The following is a 16,260-nucleotide window of genomic DNA, read 5'->3' on the forward strand; positions in this document are numbered from 1 at the left end:
CTATTTGGACGACATCGTGGTGACGGGTCGTATGATGGAGGAACACCTTCACAACCTGCAATCTTTATTCCATGTCTTACGGGAGGCTGGCCTAAAATGTAGGAAAGAAAAATGTTGTTTTTTACAACCTGAAATTGAGTACCTGGGCCATGTCATTTCCTGTTTGGGTGTTCGTCCATTAGAGAAACATATAGAAGCCATCATCAAGCTGCCACGACCTACAACGCTGACACAAGTTCGTTCCTTTCAAGGGAAGATTTCATATTACCGAAAATTCTTACCTGCAGCTGCGACGGCAATTGCCCCCTTGTCTCAGTTATGCAAAAAAGGGGTTCCTTCCGAGTGGACGCCGGCATGCGACCGCGCCTTCCACAGGTTGAAATCCCAATTACTGCAGGCCCTGTGCCTCGCACGTTTTGACCCTACTAAGCAAATTGTCATTGCAACGGATGCCTCGGATGCAGGCATCGGGGTGGTCCTGGCTCACAGGGAGGCAGATGGGTCAGAGCACCCTGTGGCCTATGCATCAAAAACATTAACCGATATGCAACACCAGTATTCCCAAATTGAAAAAGAGGCACTGGCCATCATCTTTGCCTTAAAGAAGTTCCATGTTTTTGTGTACGGTACAAAGTTTCACCTCATTACGGATCATAAACCCCTCATATCATTATTCAATCCTGCAGCAAAGATCCCTGACCAGACTGCTCACCGTCTTCAGTGCTGGGCTTTGTTTTTGGTACGATACCAGTATGAAATACACTTTCGCAACACAACCGAGCATGCCAACGCTGATGCCCTCTCCCGCCTTCCATGGGGACCGGATTTGGATTTCGACAAAGAGGAAATTCTGTGTTTTCACGTAGACGAAGAAGCACAGGCCGCAGTAGAGGCATTTCCCATTACCATCTCTTGGGTAGCAGACGCAACCAGTAACGATGAGGTGCTCCAACAAGTTTGTCATCACGTGCGTAATGGATGGCCCGAACGACTGCCTCCCATGGCTTCTGCGGCGTTTCGTCAGTTCTTTACTGTCCGCCATCAGCTTCAGTTGGTTGACGGGGTCCTTCTACTTCTTTCGGACGACGGACATCCACAGGTCATCATTCCGCAGTCTTTACGTCAGCACGTTCTGCACCTGTTACACCAAGGTCATGGTCATTGGGGGATATCCCGGACGAAGCTTTTGGCTCACCGGTTCACATACTGGCCCGCTATGACTCAGGAGATTGAACACCTCACACAGACGTGTCCCTCCTGCCAACGCCAGCAGGCAGCTCCACGACATTCCTTTGCCTCTTGGCCACCATGTGCTCACCCTTGGGAACGGGTGCACGTTGATTTTGCTGGGCCGGTGTTTAATGCCATGTTTTTCATTGTCGTCGACGCATATTCCAGGTTTCCATATATTGTCCGCTGCAACTCCGTTTCCACCTCCACCACTATTGCAGCCTTAGAAAAATATTTGCCATTGAAGGTCTGCCGGAGGTTCTCGTCTTGGATAGCAGTCCGCAGTTCCGCATTGAAGATTTCCGGGTTTTCTGTGCCCGGCATGGCATTCGCCACATTCCAACGGCCCCCCTTCCATCCTCAATCTAATGGCGAGGCAGAGAGGATGGTCCACACCTTCAAAATGCAGATGAAGAAAAACTTCCAGGATCACTCCCCCAATGCATCTCTTACTTTTTTCTTGAGCAGTTACAGGTCCACGCCCATTGGAGATAAAAGCCCGGTGGAACTTCTTCACGGACGGCAGGCCTGGACCCTGTTGAATCTGCTTCTGCCGACACCTCGGTTGGCTCCGTTGCTGTCTGCTTCTCGTTTCCGCCCAGGTACTCTGGTGTGGGTGAAGGGATTCGGCCGACAACCAGCCTGGATTTCGGCCACCATCATCCAGGGCAGGGGCAGGAAAGTCTTCTGGGTTCAACTTCCCGACCGGGAGGTTCTTCGACATGCCAATCAGCTTCGCCCTCGCCTGCCTTCCCAATCGTTTTTCTCCACCCTCCCTCGGCATATTCTCCTCTTGTCCCCTGCTAATTGTTAAAAAGTGATTTGTGATTTAATAAACCAGACTGAAGAGGTTATTGTGTTATTCCTGGTTATAACAACTGAGTTGAATTTTTGTCTGTAATCACTACAGTGCTGACATCAGAATTGTGTTCACAATATATATTTATCAAATGAATTTACCGTGATTAATGCAAAGTTACATGCAATCTCAGGGTGACTGGTGTAGGTGACGTATACTTGATCTTTTATTTTCTTGCCTGATCTAATTCCCTGTGCACCATTCGATCTATACAATGCTTGTACACAGACGAAGAAGTAGTTCAGAACATCCAGGACACTCATCTCTAACTACAAGAGATGAATAAGGAGATGTCCTTCTGTTGGGTTCCAGAGCATATGGGAATGTAGGGAAACAAAGAAGTAGAATTAGCAGAAAAATCTCTGAAAATCCTATTATTCATTTAGTACCATCTCGTTACATTCCATTGGTCCACTGTTGAGACACACAGTCACGTATCATTGGGAAGAAATGTGGCTCCCTATCTAACAGATGATATGATAAATGAAGTACAATTTATTTTGTACATAATGAGGAGGCCATATGTTCTGGAGTTGTCATTTAGCCTTCTCTTTGTTTCTTTAGTCATTTTTTTACTATTTTAGAAAACATTATTATTTCCTGTTTGAGTGACTCTTCAGTGAAACAGTCTTTAGCATTCTAAACATTTTCATGCACCATTTTATTTTCCACGAGAAAGCTTTGTTTAGATGATGAAGTTGTGTTGTCCATTATCAACATATGGCAGAGGCATACAGTTTTACTTGTCAGACTGGCTCTGGTGATGCATGGGTGAACTACTGTGTAAGTGGGTACTCAGGTTCCTGGCTTGTGGGTTAAGTATTAAAACTTTTTAACCACATTTGTCTTAAATTATTTCTCAAATAAATGAGATTTAAATCCATCTTAACACACAGAGGTATAGTGGAGTGTGAAAATTGTGCGAGCTCATGTTAACTATAGCTACAGTTGCTCTCATTTCAGCCTTGTATGGAGAGTCCTCTTTTGTGCTCACCTGATAAGAGGTACATTTTTCAGAGGAGTTACTATTATCTTAAAGCTGCTGAACAACACAAAAAAGTCTGATATTAATTTATAACATTATTAAGTTTATTACTAAGTATATAACATATATGAATACTTAAAATATGTTTTAACAATTATGAAAAGGATAGACTGCTAATACGGTACCATAAAGATAACATGTTGAGTTGCAGAAATGCACAGTGAAAAGTCTGTTACACACTGAACTTTGAGCCAAAGCCTTCTTCAGAAAAGAAGGGAAAACACACACATTAACACAAGCAGGCACTCGTCATACACAAATGACTACCGAAGATAGTGGTCATGTGTGTGTGAGGTGTGTCTGCTTACGTGAATGTGTAAGTGTTTTTTTTTTCTTTTCTGAAGAAAGGCTTAGCTGGAAGCTCTGTATGTAATAGTCTTTGTGTTGCACCTATATGCAGCTCAACACATCATCGTTAACTCAGTAGCAATTGATCCTTTTCATAATTTTTGATATTCCAACATGGACTTTCTACTCTTTAATATATATTTTAATTCTCACAGGTGTGCTTTGTTGAGAGAATGGATCTAATAAAATCAGGTCAAGATGGTAATGAGGAGATGATAGATTTAATGATCACATTTCATCCTTTGGATTTTTTAGTGAAGCTTGGCTACAGTGCAGAAGAAGCAGCTCTGATATCTCAAGATGAAGAAATAAAATGTAGACTTTATGCAGCTATTCGAGAGGTAAAAAATAAATAAATTCAGTAGAACTCATGTCCCTTTGCTACCAGTTGATTCACATTTTAAAAGCTACACAAAATACTTCCATCAGTTGAGAATTATGTACACACTGACATAAATTGAAAGTATTACACTTTAAAACAATAGTCTGACACAACAGTCTCACTCTTAGCAGAATTGTTGAGATAATTATCACGTAATGGGCATCAAATGGTTTAAACTTTCATTACATTCAAGCCTGATGTCCATTATCAACATCAGCATAAGGTGTGAATCTTATATTCATGTAACATTGAAGTAAACAGCCTCCAAATGTCATACGGTGGTGTTAGTTCATGAAAGTATACATCTTTACATCACATCCTATACATGCCCTGTTGGGTGACAAATGAAGGGAGGGGACAATCCAGTCAAGGACCAATACGTTTCTCAAGGTGTGTGTGTGAAGTGAACTGCAATGTGAGGCCATGCATTATGCTGCAAGAGTATGCCATTTTATATCATGGTCATGAAAGATATGAAAATGAGCAGGGTTTACCAGCCTTGCCACATCAGCCTCCTACCAAAGCAGTCCTGCTGTTATATCCAATAGTTTCCAACACTGTCCTTGGAGAGACATTGTCTCAAGAACAGCTGCTTCCTGTGACCTTTATCACTGGATTATCTATGAATACAATGGCATCAGTCTGACCACCATATAAGAAAGACTTATCACTGAACACCACTGAAATCCTTTCAGTGTCCCAGATGAATTTGGCTATAAACCATGCAGATCTCTGTTGTCTCTGGTGTGGTTTCATGGGGAAACAATGCATGGCAATCTATGATTTCAATCCAGCTTTTAGGTGTTGCTGACAGTTTGTAGTTACACTCTGCCTGTAATTAGTGCTTGCTTAAGACTAATCACTGAATATCACCAGAATCCTTTCAGCACCCCAGGTGATTCTAGCTATAAACCATGCAGATCTCTGTTGTCTTTGGTGTGGTGTCAGGGGAGAATGATGCATGGCAACTTCAGATTGAAACCCAGCTTTCAGTAACCTATTGCTGGTGGTTTGTGGTGACACACTACCTGTAACTTTTGCTTGGCTTTTGCTGTTCCCATCTGTTTATTTTACAGACTCCTAACTAACTACTAACCTACAAAATTCTCATGATGTAGTCCTGAAAGAACCTGTGCCATCTGCTCATGCAATACTGATGCTTATTTTATTAGTTATTATTTTATTTTATTTATCCATCCATTGACAATAAATATTGTATGGATGTTGTCAAGCCATTTCAAAGAAATGGACACAAACAATATATACGTAAAAAAGTACAAAACAAAATAATACAATGAGGTTAATAATAATACAATGAAAGTAATATAGCCTATATACATCCCTGATTGTTATTAAAATGCATAGTCTGTGCTTAGTTTTGTCCTCCCTAAACGGCAAGTCCTTATATACACAACACTGCTTAAGTATATATTTACACCACACAACAGCTGTCCTTTAAGTATGTAAAAGTAATGAATGATTAGGTAATGAATGATTAGGTACATATTGTATTTTCCATTTTGCCTTTATAAATGTCTCAAGAAAAAATTTATTGACCTACATAGTCATTTACACAATAAAAACATTGTTCTACTAAAAAAATTTTTAAATTCTGTTTTAAATTTTTTATTATCTTCTAACTGCCTGATGTTGACTGGCAGTGCGTTGTACAGTTTTGTACCGATATGGCTCACATGCCTTTGTGTATTCGTTCTTTCGCTGAGTATGGAGTGCTGCGCTATTACGGGTATTGTAGTTATGAAAGTCGGCATTTGTCTGAAAATCTGCAATATGGGTCATGACATACAATACACATTTGTATATGTATAATGATGGTATAGTAAGTATTCTAAGCTTTTTGAATATGGGTTTGCAGTGTGTCTGTGGATGACTGTGAGTTATTATTCGGATGGCCCTCTTCTGCAACAAAAAAATTTGTTTTAGGTGCCCTGTTGTGGAACCCCAAAATATTATTCCGTATGTGGCAAGAGATTGAAAATAGACGAAATATGCCATTCTGGCACCCTCTGAGGTACAAACATTTGCAATAATTCTGAGAGCAAAACAGGCTGAATTAAGTTTCTGTGCAAGTTTTATTACGTGGTCATTAAAATTTAAATTTTCATCCATATGAATCCCCAGCAATTTTGTGGATGTCACTCTGTCTAAGGCTTTGTCAACCTGTTTGCATTGAGTCAAGAGTGGATGTAATTTAGTACTTTATCGGCAGTTGTTGGTAGCAATTTCTTTGGGGCACTTATTATCACGCTAGTATCATCTGCAAATATTATTGCTTTGGCTGCATCATCTGAGGTGTGAAAATCATTTATATAGACAAGAAAAAAATATGGGCTCTAGGATGCTGCCTTGTGGTACTCCTATTTCTACATTTTTTGCCTCTGATACTGAATTTGTTTTGTGGTTGGAGTAAGTTGATGTCAGTCCTACAACCTATGTTCTGTTTTTTAGGTATGATTCAAACAATTTTTTTCCTATCCCATGTATACCCAACGATTCCAATTTTTCTAAGAGAATGTCCTGGTTCACAGTGTCAAAAGCTTTGGAGAGGTCTAAATTTACTCCTACTACACTATAATCTTTTTCTAGATTTTTGATTATTTGTTCAGTGTAGCACATTACTGCTGTTTCAGTATTTTTACATGCTTGGAAGCCATGCTGATTTCTGTTAAGTAAATTATGGTCATTTAGATATGTGTTGATTTGGTGCTTCATCAGTTTTTCTAATATTTTTGAAAATGCTGGGAGGAGAGATATTGGGCAATAGTTTTCTACCTTATACTTGTCGCCGTTTTTAAATAATGGCTTCACTTTTGAAATTTTCAGCCTTTCTGGAAAAGCTCCTTCACTGAATGATAAATTGGCTATGTGTGCAAAGGGCTTTGTGATTTGTGGTGCTGTCCTTGTTATGATTGACACAGGCACCTCATCTATGCCAGCTGACATTTTGGGTTTCAAGCTTTGTATCACTTTCAACATTTCACCCTCATTTGTTGGCTCTACCCTCATCCTACAAGCTGTTTTTGGATGTTCAGGTTTTTCTTCGTTTGTAAATTTTAAGCTTAATGAAGTTGTTGCATTTATGAAATAATTGTTAATATAATTTGGCATATCTTGTTTATCAATATTGACATTTTTAAAATTTTTGAGGCTAATGTCCTGGTTTTCACAACTCTTCCCCGTTTCAGTCTTCACAATATCCCATATGGCTTTTGATTTGTTTTCAGACTGTCTTATACAACTATCATTACTCATGAATTTTGCTTTAGCAATTACTTTTCTATATACCCTCTTGTAATTCCTGACATATTCTATGAATTGTGGGTCTGTGGATATTTTCATTTTAGAAATTAGTCTCTTTGGAGTTCCACAGGAAGTTTTGATGCCAGCTGTGATCCAAGAACTTGGCTTTGTATTGCCATGTGACCTGATTTTTGACAGCTTTTTTGGAAAACACATTTCAAAATATCCCATGAAAATGGAAGAAAATGTGTTATATGCATCATTTGTATTTGTTAGGGATAGTTTTTGATTTCATCTTGTCATTACTTGTTCCACAGTCATTCTACTACAGTAAATGGACTGTGTGATCTATTAGTATGCTACATCAATTTCATTCATGTCAATGATTAGACATTTCTTCAAGTCTGAAAAATGACAATAAGCTGCACATGCACATTCTCTGGGCAAGCTGTGTTGCCATCTCCGCCTAAAAGATTCCAGTAATGTTAGCCACACTGTAATGTAATCATATTTACCTGTGCTTATCTGCTATTGGTAGTTGCACCTCTGTAAAATCTGGCAAAACATAGTTGCCAAAAATAGACTATTGTCAATGATGTCGCTATACAATGTTTACAGTTCAAACACTTTATTTGCACTCTGAATGCTGAATGAACTACTGTTTATGGGCAGATTGAGTCTTATATATCATTATTTATGCACAGATAAACAGCAAGCCACATACTACACTCATTTGATATCCTATAATGTGATTGTTCAAGCACAGTAACCTGACATTGAACGGCACAAAAGTTCATATGTGGAAAAAAAAAAAAAAAAAAAAAAAAAAAAAAAAAAAAAAAAAAATAACATAGTCATGGAATTACATCCTTAAATCACTGTTCTTGGAATCTAACAGTAAACTCACTACGAAAATAGTATGTACCACAAGTAACTATTGGAAGAATCACTGTTCATATTCTGATCCAACTGTGATAGTGAACATTATTGAAGATTAACACAGTTCACAAAATTAATTACCAATTCATCATCAGTCATTAAGAACAGTCAGGTTGTAACTCATTGTAAAGATGACACACTGAATTGCTGACAGGCGCATTTAAAAGACACTTACACATTTAGCTTTCAGCCAAAGCCTTCTTCAGAGAAGGAAAGCACACACAATCTTTCATGCTAGGAAGCACAACTCATGCACAGATGAATGCCGTCTCCTGCACATGAGACCAGAATGAAACTGACATGTAGAACAGAAGCAGCAGTCTGGAAGGGGATGGCATAGCCAGGTATCTTTGGTGGAAGAGAAGACCACTGTTTGGTGGAGCATGCAGGGACGAAACTGGCAACAGGTACTGCAGTGAGATGTTGCAAGGCAGGTAGGTGTGATGGGGTGGGGGAAAATGAGGAGTGAAGAAGGAAAGGAGCAGGGAAGGGCAAAGGTGGGTGGGAGTGTTGCCCAAGGGCAGCCCACAAAGAGAATGAGGGGGTGAGAATAGGGACAAGGGGTGGAAACTGTTGGATGGAGGGTGTTGGGACAGTACGTTACCACAGGTTGAGGCTGGGATAATTTTGGAAGCAGAGAATATGCTGTAAGGAAAACACTCATCTGCACTGTTCAGAAAAACTGGTGATGAAGGGGAGGATCCAAATGACCTGCATTGTGAAGCAGCCATTGAAATCAAGCATGTTATGTTGAGCTGAATGTTGTGTGACAGGGTGGTCTACTTCTCTCTCGGCCAAAGTTCAACAGTGGCTATTCGTCCAGGTGGGCAGCTGGTTTGTAGTCATACTAATATAAAAGGCTATGCAATGATTGTAGCAAAGCAGGCTTATGGCTGTTGTGACAGGTGGCCCAGCCTCTGATAGTGTAGGATATACCTGCAACAGGGCTGAAATAGGAAGTTTGATATCACTTAATAGACTCTCAAACATGAACTCTAGGTGAAACTTGATACATTTTATGGCTTGTTGTTTATGCTAACTTGTCTGTGGTATATCTCCTTGTTGTGGCAGACATAGCTGTTGCGCCTTTCAAATGCATCACAAACTAATTTAAATGGCTTCCAGCGCTCTCTCTTTTACAAGTTTACAAAAATGGAAATGAGTGTATGGCATCGTTGGCTGGGAGGCCCCTTTCAGGGAAGTTTGGCCGCCAAGTGCAAGTTGTATTTCACTTGATAGCACATTGGGTGACTTGTGCACCAGAGATGAGAATGAAATGATAATGAGGACTACACAACACCCTGTCCACAAGCAGAGAAAATCCCCAACTCGGCCGGGAATCAAACCTAAGCCCTCTTGCATGGGAGGCAAGCACGCTACCACCCAGCTAAGCAGAAGGATGCAAGTTTACAATAGTTAAGATTGAAGTTAGCTATTGTTGTTTGCTGGCTTTTTGCAAATTAAAATTAAAGTTTTACATTCCTGAATAACTGAGTAAAAAGGACAGTCATCTGAAAGTGAACATTTAGATACACCAATATTTGCTGTAGAATTGTGCTGTCCAGCTTGCCAAAACATGGCGTTCATTTCCAGTAATAATGTTTTAGTTTAAAACTCTACTCCAGAATTAAATGAATTGCAAAAGTTGATAACATATGTTCAACATTAGCTGTATAAATGCTACAGTCCTTAACATGGATTTTTCATCTACTTTATCAGGAAGCTGACAAGTAGGTATATGTTTGCATGTAAACAATGATAATGAAGTTTTGTATTACTGGTATTTGTAATTAGCACAGCTTTCAGGTAAACTAATTGGCTCATTAACTTCTGGTAGCCAAAGAAATGTAATAAATACTAAAGATAAGTTTGAAAAACCCTGTGTCGATATTTTAGATTTTTATATGCTGCTGAAGATGTTTGCAAAAGAGATAATTTTGGGGAAAGAAAAATGTAGCTGGAAGATGGAATCCACCTGCTTTTTTACAACACCCAATAGCTATTATGTACTTACCTCATTTTCCATCTCTAGGAATGGCCATTTTCTGTACTGAGAATAAGCATACACAAAATTGAAACTTTATTTGACATGTCCCATAGGTTTCAAAATACAGAGTATCAATTTTCTAGCATGTGATAGCTGTGCACTTCATGCAAACTTCCCATTTCCATTCATATATAATACAGAATTAGACAGTTAAATGTGCCTTCTGCTGAGATAATGAAAAATATCTGTTGCATTCCTGATAGATATGAATCACAAAACATGTCAAAACTTACAGCTCTCTGAAACTCAGAATTGAGGAGTGTTTTAGGCATTACATTTCCTGTGCAACAGATTTCAGCTACAAAATATGGTAAGTAAGTAAGACATCACTGGCAGTCATAGATGAAGTAAAAGTGAAATGAAAGTGTCAATCACGTCAAATTCTACCACACATTGTTATGCAATTTGGAAGGTGAATGAATGAAAAATATCTGTTGCATTCCTGATAGATATGAATCACAAAGCATGTCAAAACTTACAGCTCTCTGAAACTCAGAATTGAGGAGTGTTTTAGGCATTACATTTCCTGTGCAACAGATTTCAGCTACAAAATATGGTAAGTAAGTAAGACATCATTGGCAGTCATAGATGAAGTAAAAGTGAAATGAAATTGTCAATCATGTCAAATTCTACCACACATTGTTATGCAATTTGGAAGGCGAATGAACTCCTCTTTTCATATTATTATTAGTATTCTCCGTGGTATACATTCTCTGTAAAGAAACAGCAACTGCCCCATAGTAGGAGTAATATGAGACATAGGGCTGTAGATGGATGGATGCTAAAGTAAATGTGTTTGTCTGGCAAAAGAGTGCAACATCAAGCCTTCAATGACTATCATAGTAGAATCTGATTAAAATGACAATCATAAAACCCAAACATATTCTGGTTACATTTAATGGCTTTCAGTGGCATCTAATTTATTTGTGCAGACACTTGAGTGTTAAAGGTACTGAAACTGAGGTCAACAAAAGTACAAGCTGACTCCATTATCCAGATGTTCCTTTACAAAGAAGGATTCAGGAGTACGCTACACTATGTTGGTGATTGCTACGCCAACAAGTTCTTCATGTACACGTACACCAACATTATTCTGCCACCCAAACATAGGGGTTACACTTGTCTGGTGTGAGACGTTCCCTAGGGGGAAGGGGGGTGGGGGAGCCTTCAGAGGGGTGAAGTGGACTGCAGTAGTCATCGTGATGTTGTGGACCACTGTGGCTGCAGCATGGACGGAGTCTCTCCGTCGTTTCTAGGCTCCCGGTTAACATACAATACAATACAATACTACCTTGATATGATTCTTGCACCAATGCAAAAATGAGTTATATAATTTGTGTCGGCGGCACTGAGAAACAGCTGCAATTGCTAAAATTATATGATGCTCTGGAGCCTGATAGAAACCCTGCTAGTTTCTCTACAGAATTTGTGCTTGGTTTAGTCCCTGTTTTAACCATAATACACTGTAAATTCCTCAAACTAAAGACTGTACTCAGTAGTTAAAAGAAAGTATGTCTCTCTCATTTACAAATAATTTAGTGGAATTGATCCATTAACCTACTGTCCAGTATCATTGACAACAGTCTACTGTAGAATCTTAAAACATAATGTTAGCACAAATGTAATGAAGCATATCAAATAGAGTGACTGTTTCCATGTATGATTTGCTGCAGTATCATACCAATGTTTATAAAACAAATCACAATCATATGGAGTATCAAATAAAATTGGATTGAGGAAGGAGGATCCAGCATGTATTTGAGATGGAGAATCATCAATGAATGTAGAAAATAACTTCAAGCATACCCCAGGGAAGTTTGTTGGAATCATTGCTGTTCATGTTGTTAATTCATGACCAACAGATGATGTTAATGGTGAACTCAACTTTATACAGGGGATGCAGTTATCTGTAATAAAGTACTATCTGAAAGACGTTGCAAGAAAATTTAACCCTTAACTCACAAGGTGACTTTTCTGCATTTTATATTACAAGGTGTGGTTTCTGAGACGCCTATGTTTAAAATGTGATTCAGGGTATAAAATCTTTTGTGTAAGTTATAAAACATTTATTTTCACAATTATTTCAATGCTCTTTAAATACTGCTTGTTGATTTTATTTCGCTAAATAAAGCTTGCTTTGTTTTTCTTTTTATCACACTAAATTATATACTTACATTTTGTGTTTTAAATAGTACACACAAAAAACTCTCAGAGAATTTAATTTTGCATTCTGAAAAATTATAGTAGCTCTTTAGGACATAAATTTTCACATAGAACTGAATTCCAGCATTTAAACTTGTACATAAAAATTGCACTCAACAGGAAAAAAAGGTCTGCAAGACTTACATTCAGTGCTGGGCTCTACATCTTCATTTACCACCACTCATAACACATCTGATGTTAACTAACACTTTCAAGTATTTTATTGGAGAAACAGGAGGTCCCAATCACCATTGTCCTGAAGTTGCTCTGAATGATCCTGTTGTTCACCAGCAGAATTGCGATCACTGGCTATTGCATAATCACCATCTTTCCTGTCTATTTCTTGATCTACACTATGTGATCAAAAGTATCTGGATACCTGACTGAAAATGACTTACAAGTTTGTGGCACCCTCCATCGGTAATGCTGGAATTAAATATGATGTTGGCCACCCTTAGCCATGATGACAGCTTGTAGGCATATGTTCAATCAGGTGCTAGAAGGTTTCTTGGGGAATGGCAGCCCATTCTTCAAGGAGTGCTGCACTGAAGAGAGGTATCAATATCAGTTGGTGAAGCCTGGCATAAAGTCAGCGTTCCAAAATATCCCAAAGGTGTTCTATAGGGTTCAGGTCAGGACCCTGTGAAGGCCAGTCCATTAAAGGGATGTTATTGTCAGGCACCACAGGCTGTGTATTATGAACAGATGCAATCATCATGCCTGAATTGCTCTTCAACAGTGGGAAGCAAGAAGATGCTTAAAACATCAGTGTAGGCCTGTGCTGTGATAGTGTCATGCAAAACAACAAGGGGTGCTAGCTCTCTCCATGATTTGTCTCTCCACACAACATTTTTCCACTACTCAATCATCCAATGTTTACACTCCTTACATCAAGCAAGGCCTCATTTGGCATTTGCCGGCATGATGTGTGGCTTAAGAGCAACCGCTCAACCATGAAATCCAAGTTTTCTCACCTCCTACCTAACTGTCATAGTACTTGCAGTGGATCCTGAGGCAGTTTGGAATTCCTGTGTGATGGCCTGGATAGATGTCTGGCTATTACATATATTGACTCTCTTCAACTGTCAGCAGTCTCTGTCAATCAACAGATAGTGCACCTAATATGAAAAATGTATGTTTTTATGGGTGTCTGGATACTTTATTTATTTATATATTTGTCCATATAAATCTCTTTTTCAGTACATATATTGTACACAGGATATCGGACTGAAAACCTTTTTAGCTATTGGTTTATCAAACATCAAACATACATTATTTAAAAATTTTATGAAAAATTGGGTCTATACAGTTCATAATTACAAATTTTTGAAATACTATTTATTTATACCTTATTTCTACAATTAAAGATACAAATTACATTTTTTCTTGTGTAAGATACTGTGAGATTGAATAGTAGCAGTTTTCCAGAAGGTAGGTTGTCACAGACTTTTTAAAGCTTTGTATTTCAGGAAGAGATTTTATATGTCTTGGTAATCTGTTGTAAAGTTTTGTTCCTGCATGATATACACCTTTTTGGCATAATGTGGTGTTACAATGATTAACATGTATGTCACTGTCTGACCTGGTACTGTAATCATGGACACTTTTGTTTTGAGGAAAAAGGTTTTCTTTTCTCAGTATGCTTTTTTTGACATGCATGACTTCTTCCAGTATATAAGTACAGGGAAGAGGTAGAATCTTTAGAGCTTTAAAGAAAGGTTTGCATAGTTTTCTGATGCTCACTCATTTCATTATTCTTATAATTGCCTTTTGTTTCCTGAAAACTGTTATGGCCTGGCATACATTTCCCAAGAAAATGATACCGTACTTCAGTATTGAATGTATACGTGCAAAGTATACAGCCCTAACAGTTTCAGCAATAGTACTTTTGCAGAGAATTCTTACTACTTAGCTCATTTTTGCTAGTTTTGAATTTAGGGATGTGACATGAGTGCTCCATTTAAGTTTTTCCTGGATATGAATCCCAAGAAATTTAGTTTCATTGACAGCACTAATGTTTTGGTTATCTATACATACTACAGGTTGTGCCAGATTTTTATTTTGATCAATGTGGAAATTCATGAGTACCGTATTTTGGGGATTAACTATTAGCCTGTTTCTGGTAAACCATTCAGACACTCTTTTTGTAATATCTTTTGCAGATGCAGTAAGATTTTCTTCTTTATTCCCTTCAATCAATAGACTGGTGTTATCTCTAAACAGTACTGGTTCAGAATCCCTTACGTGTGATGGGAAATCATTAATGTAGACCAAAAAAAAGAAAGGGACCTGTGGAACACCATGACTTAGTCCACGTGGTTCTGAAATGTGTACCTGGAGTTCATTTCCTTCCATGTACTTAATTTCAGTTACCTGAGAGCAATATTCCAAATATGATTTAATCCACTGATTTGGCACTCCTCTTACACTATACCATTCAAGCTTTCTTAGGAGTATAGAATGATCAACTACTTCAAAAGGTTTTGTTAGGTCCAAGAATAAACCTGAGATATTTCTGAGGTTGTCCACTGCATTTAAGACATGGTTTATCAGATTGAAAGTGGCTGTTTCAATTGATCTCCGTGGTCTGAAGCCATGTTGTCATCCAGAAATAATGTTATTCTTGTCAAAGAATGTAATTCGTTTTGAAAGGAACACTTTTTCGATAATTTTTGAAAACCCTGACAATAGAGACACAGGCCTATAGTTACCCATACTACGATGATCAACTTTTTTATATTGAAACTGTTTGCAACTGCCCTAGGGTCAGTGACATTATTTCATCATGTGATATCACAATATTTTTGTGAGTTGTCTCCTTCCCCATAAGATCCTGCACAGCTTTCCATGTGGACTTAGTTTTATTGGATGGCTTCATAATATATTTGTCATTTTCCTTAATTTTTGCCTCTTTTGTGACTTTTAATCACATAGTGTATACCACGGACATCTTCATCTGTGCACCAACTAATAACTTTGACAAACTTAGAATTGTTAAAACTGACACATTCCTGTGAATACATTTTGGACTATACTGTATTAAATACACTGATCAGCCATAACAGTATGACCACTGACCTACTATCAATATAAACCCATACAGTTGATAGCAGCATCACCTGGCAAGGAATGACCTAGTTAGACACATACATGGTGCAAGTAATGTCAGTGAGCATTCTGTCTGTGTGTAGGATGGAGAAGGTGCACAATCTATTTGAGTTTGACCAAGGGCAGATTGTGGTGGGCTGGTGGCTCACCATGAGCATTTTGGAAATTTTGTGACTTTTCAGGTGTTTAAGGAGTGCTGTGGTGAATCCCTTCAACAAATGGCAATACTAAGGTGAAACCACATTCCAAAGTTGGGTGGCTGGACAGCCACCCCTCATTACAGATGTTGGATATTGTAGGCTGGGCATACTGGTAAAACAAGACAGGTAGCAAACTGTGATGGAATCAACATCAGACTTTAATGCTAGGCAGAGTACAAGTGTGATAGAATACTCAATGCAGCGAAAATTCCTAATAATGATCTTCCACAGACAATGACCCAAGCATTTGTCAATGTTAACACCACAACATTGGGAACTATGACTGAAATGGGCACATGACCACACATGACCATATAATGAGTCACCCTCCTCTAAAATTACCTTTTTTTTTAATAGAAATAACTGATTCCATGTATACTATCGATTCTTGCATAGGTTAAAATCATCTCAGCTCTTTCACTAACAGAATTCAAATGATTTTGTGTATGATGTCTTATATCTCAGATTAAAATGTATAAATAAAGAAATAAATGTGTTACAATCAATTTGTACTAACAGTTAAAATTACTCTTCTTTTAAAAATAATTGAAATTACAGAACTTCTGTTATACTTAAATTTCATATTATTAATTGCACAATCAAATGCTAATTATTAAATTTGTTTCTGGATATGTTTAT

General features: G+C 38.2%; 1 protein-coding gene across 1 annotated transcript in view; it reads left to right on the forward strand.

The window, feature by feature from the left end:
- LOC124619620 overlaps positions 1-16,260 on the forward strand; it is a 76,055-nt gene that overhangs the window by 41,157 nt on the left and 18,638 nt on the right. The window contains exon 4 of the mRNA XM_047146128.1: positions 3,638-3,823. Coding sequence (XP_047002084.1) covers positions 3,638-3,823 — 186 coding nt within the window. The remainder of the gene's footprint in view (positions 1-3,637; positions 3,824-16,260) is intronic.

This window comes from Schistocerca americana, chromosome 6 (genome assembly GCF_021461395.2).
Source record: "Schistocerca americana isolate TAMUIC-IGC-003095 chromosome 6, iqSchAmer2.1, whole genome shotgun sequence".
Classification (NCBI taxonomy): Eukaryota; Metazoa; Arthropoda; class Insecta; order Orthoptera; family Acrididae; genus Schistocerca; species Schistocerca americana.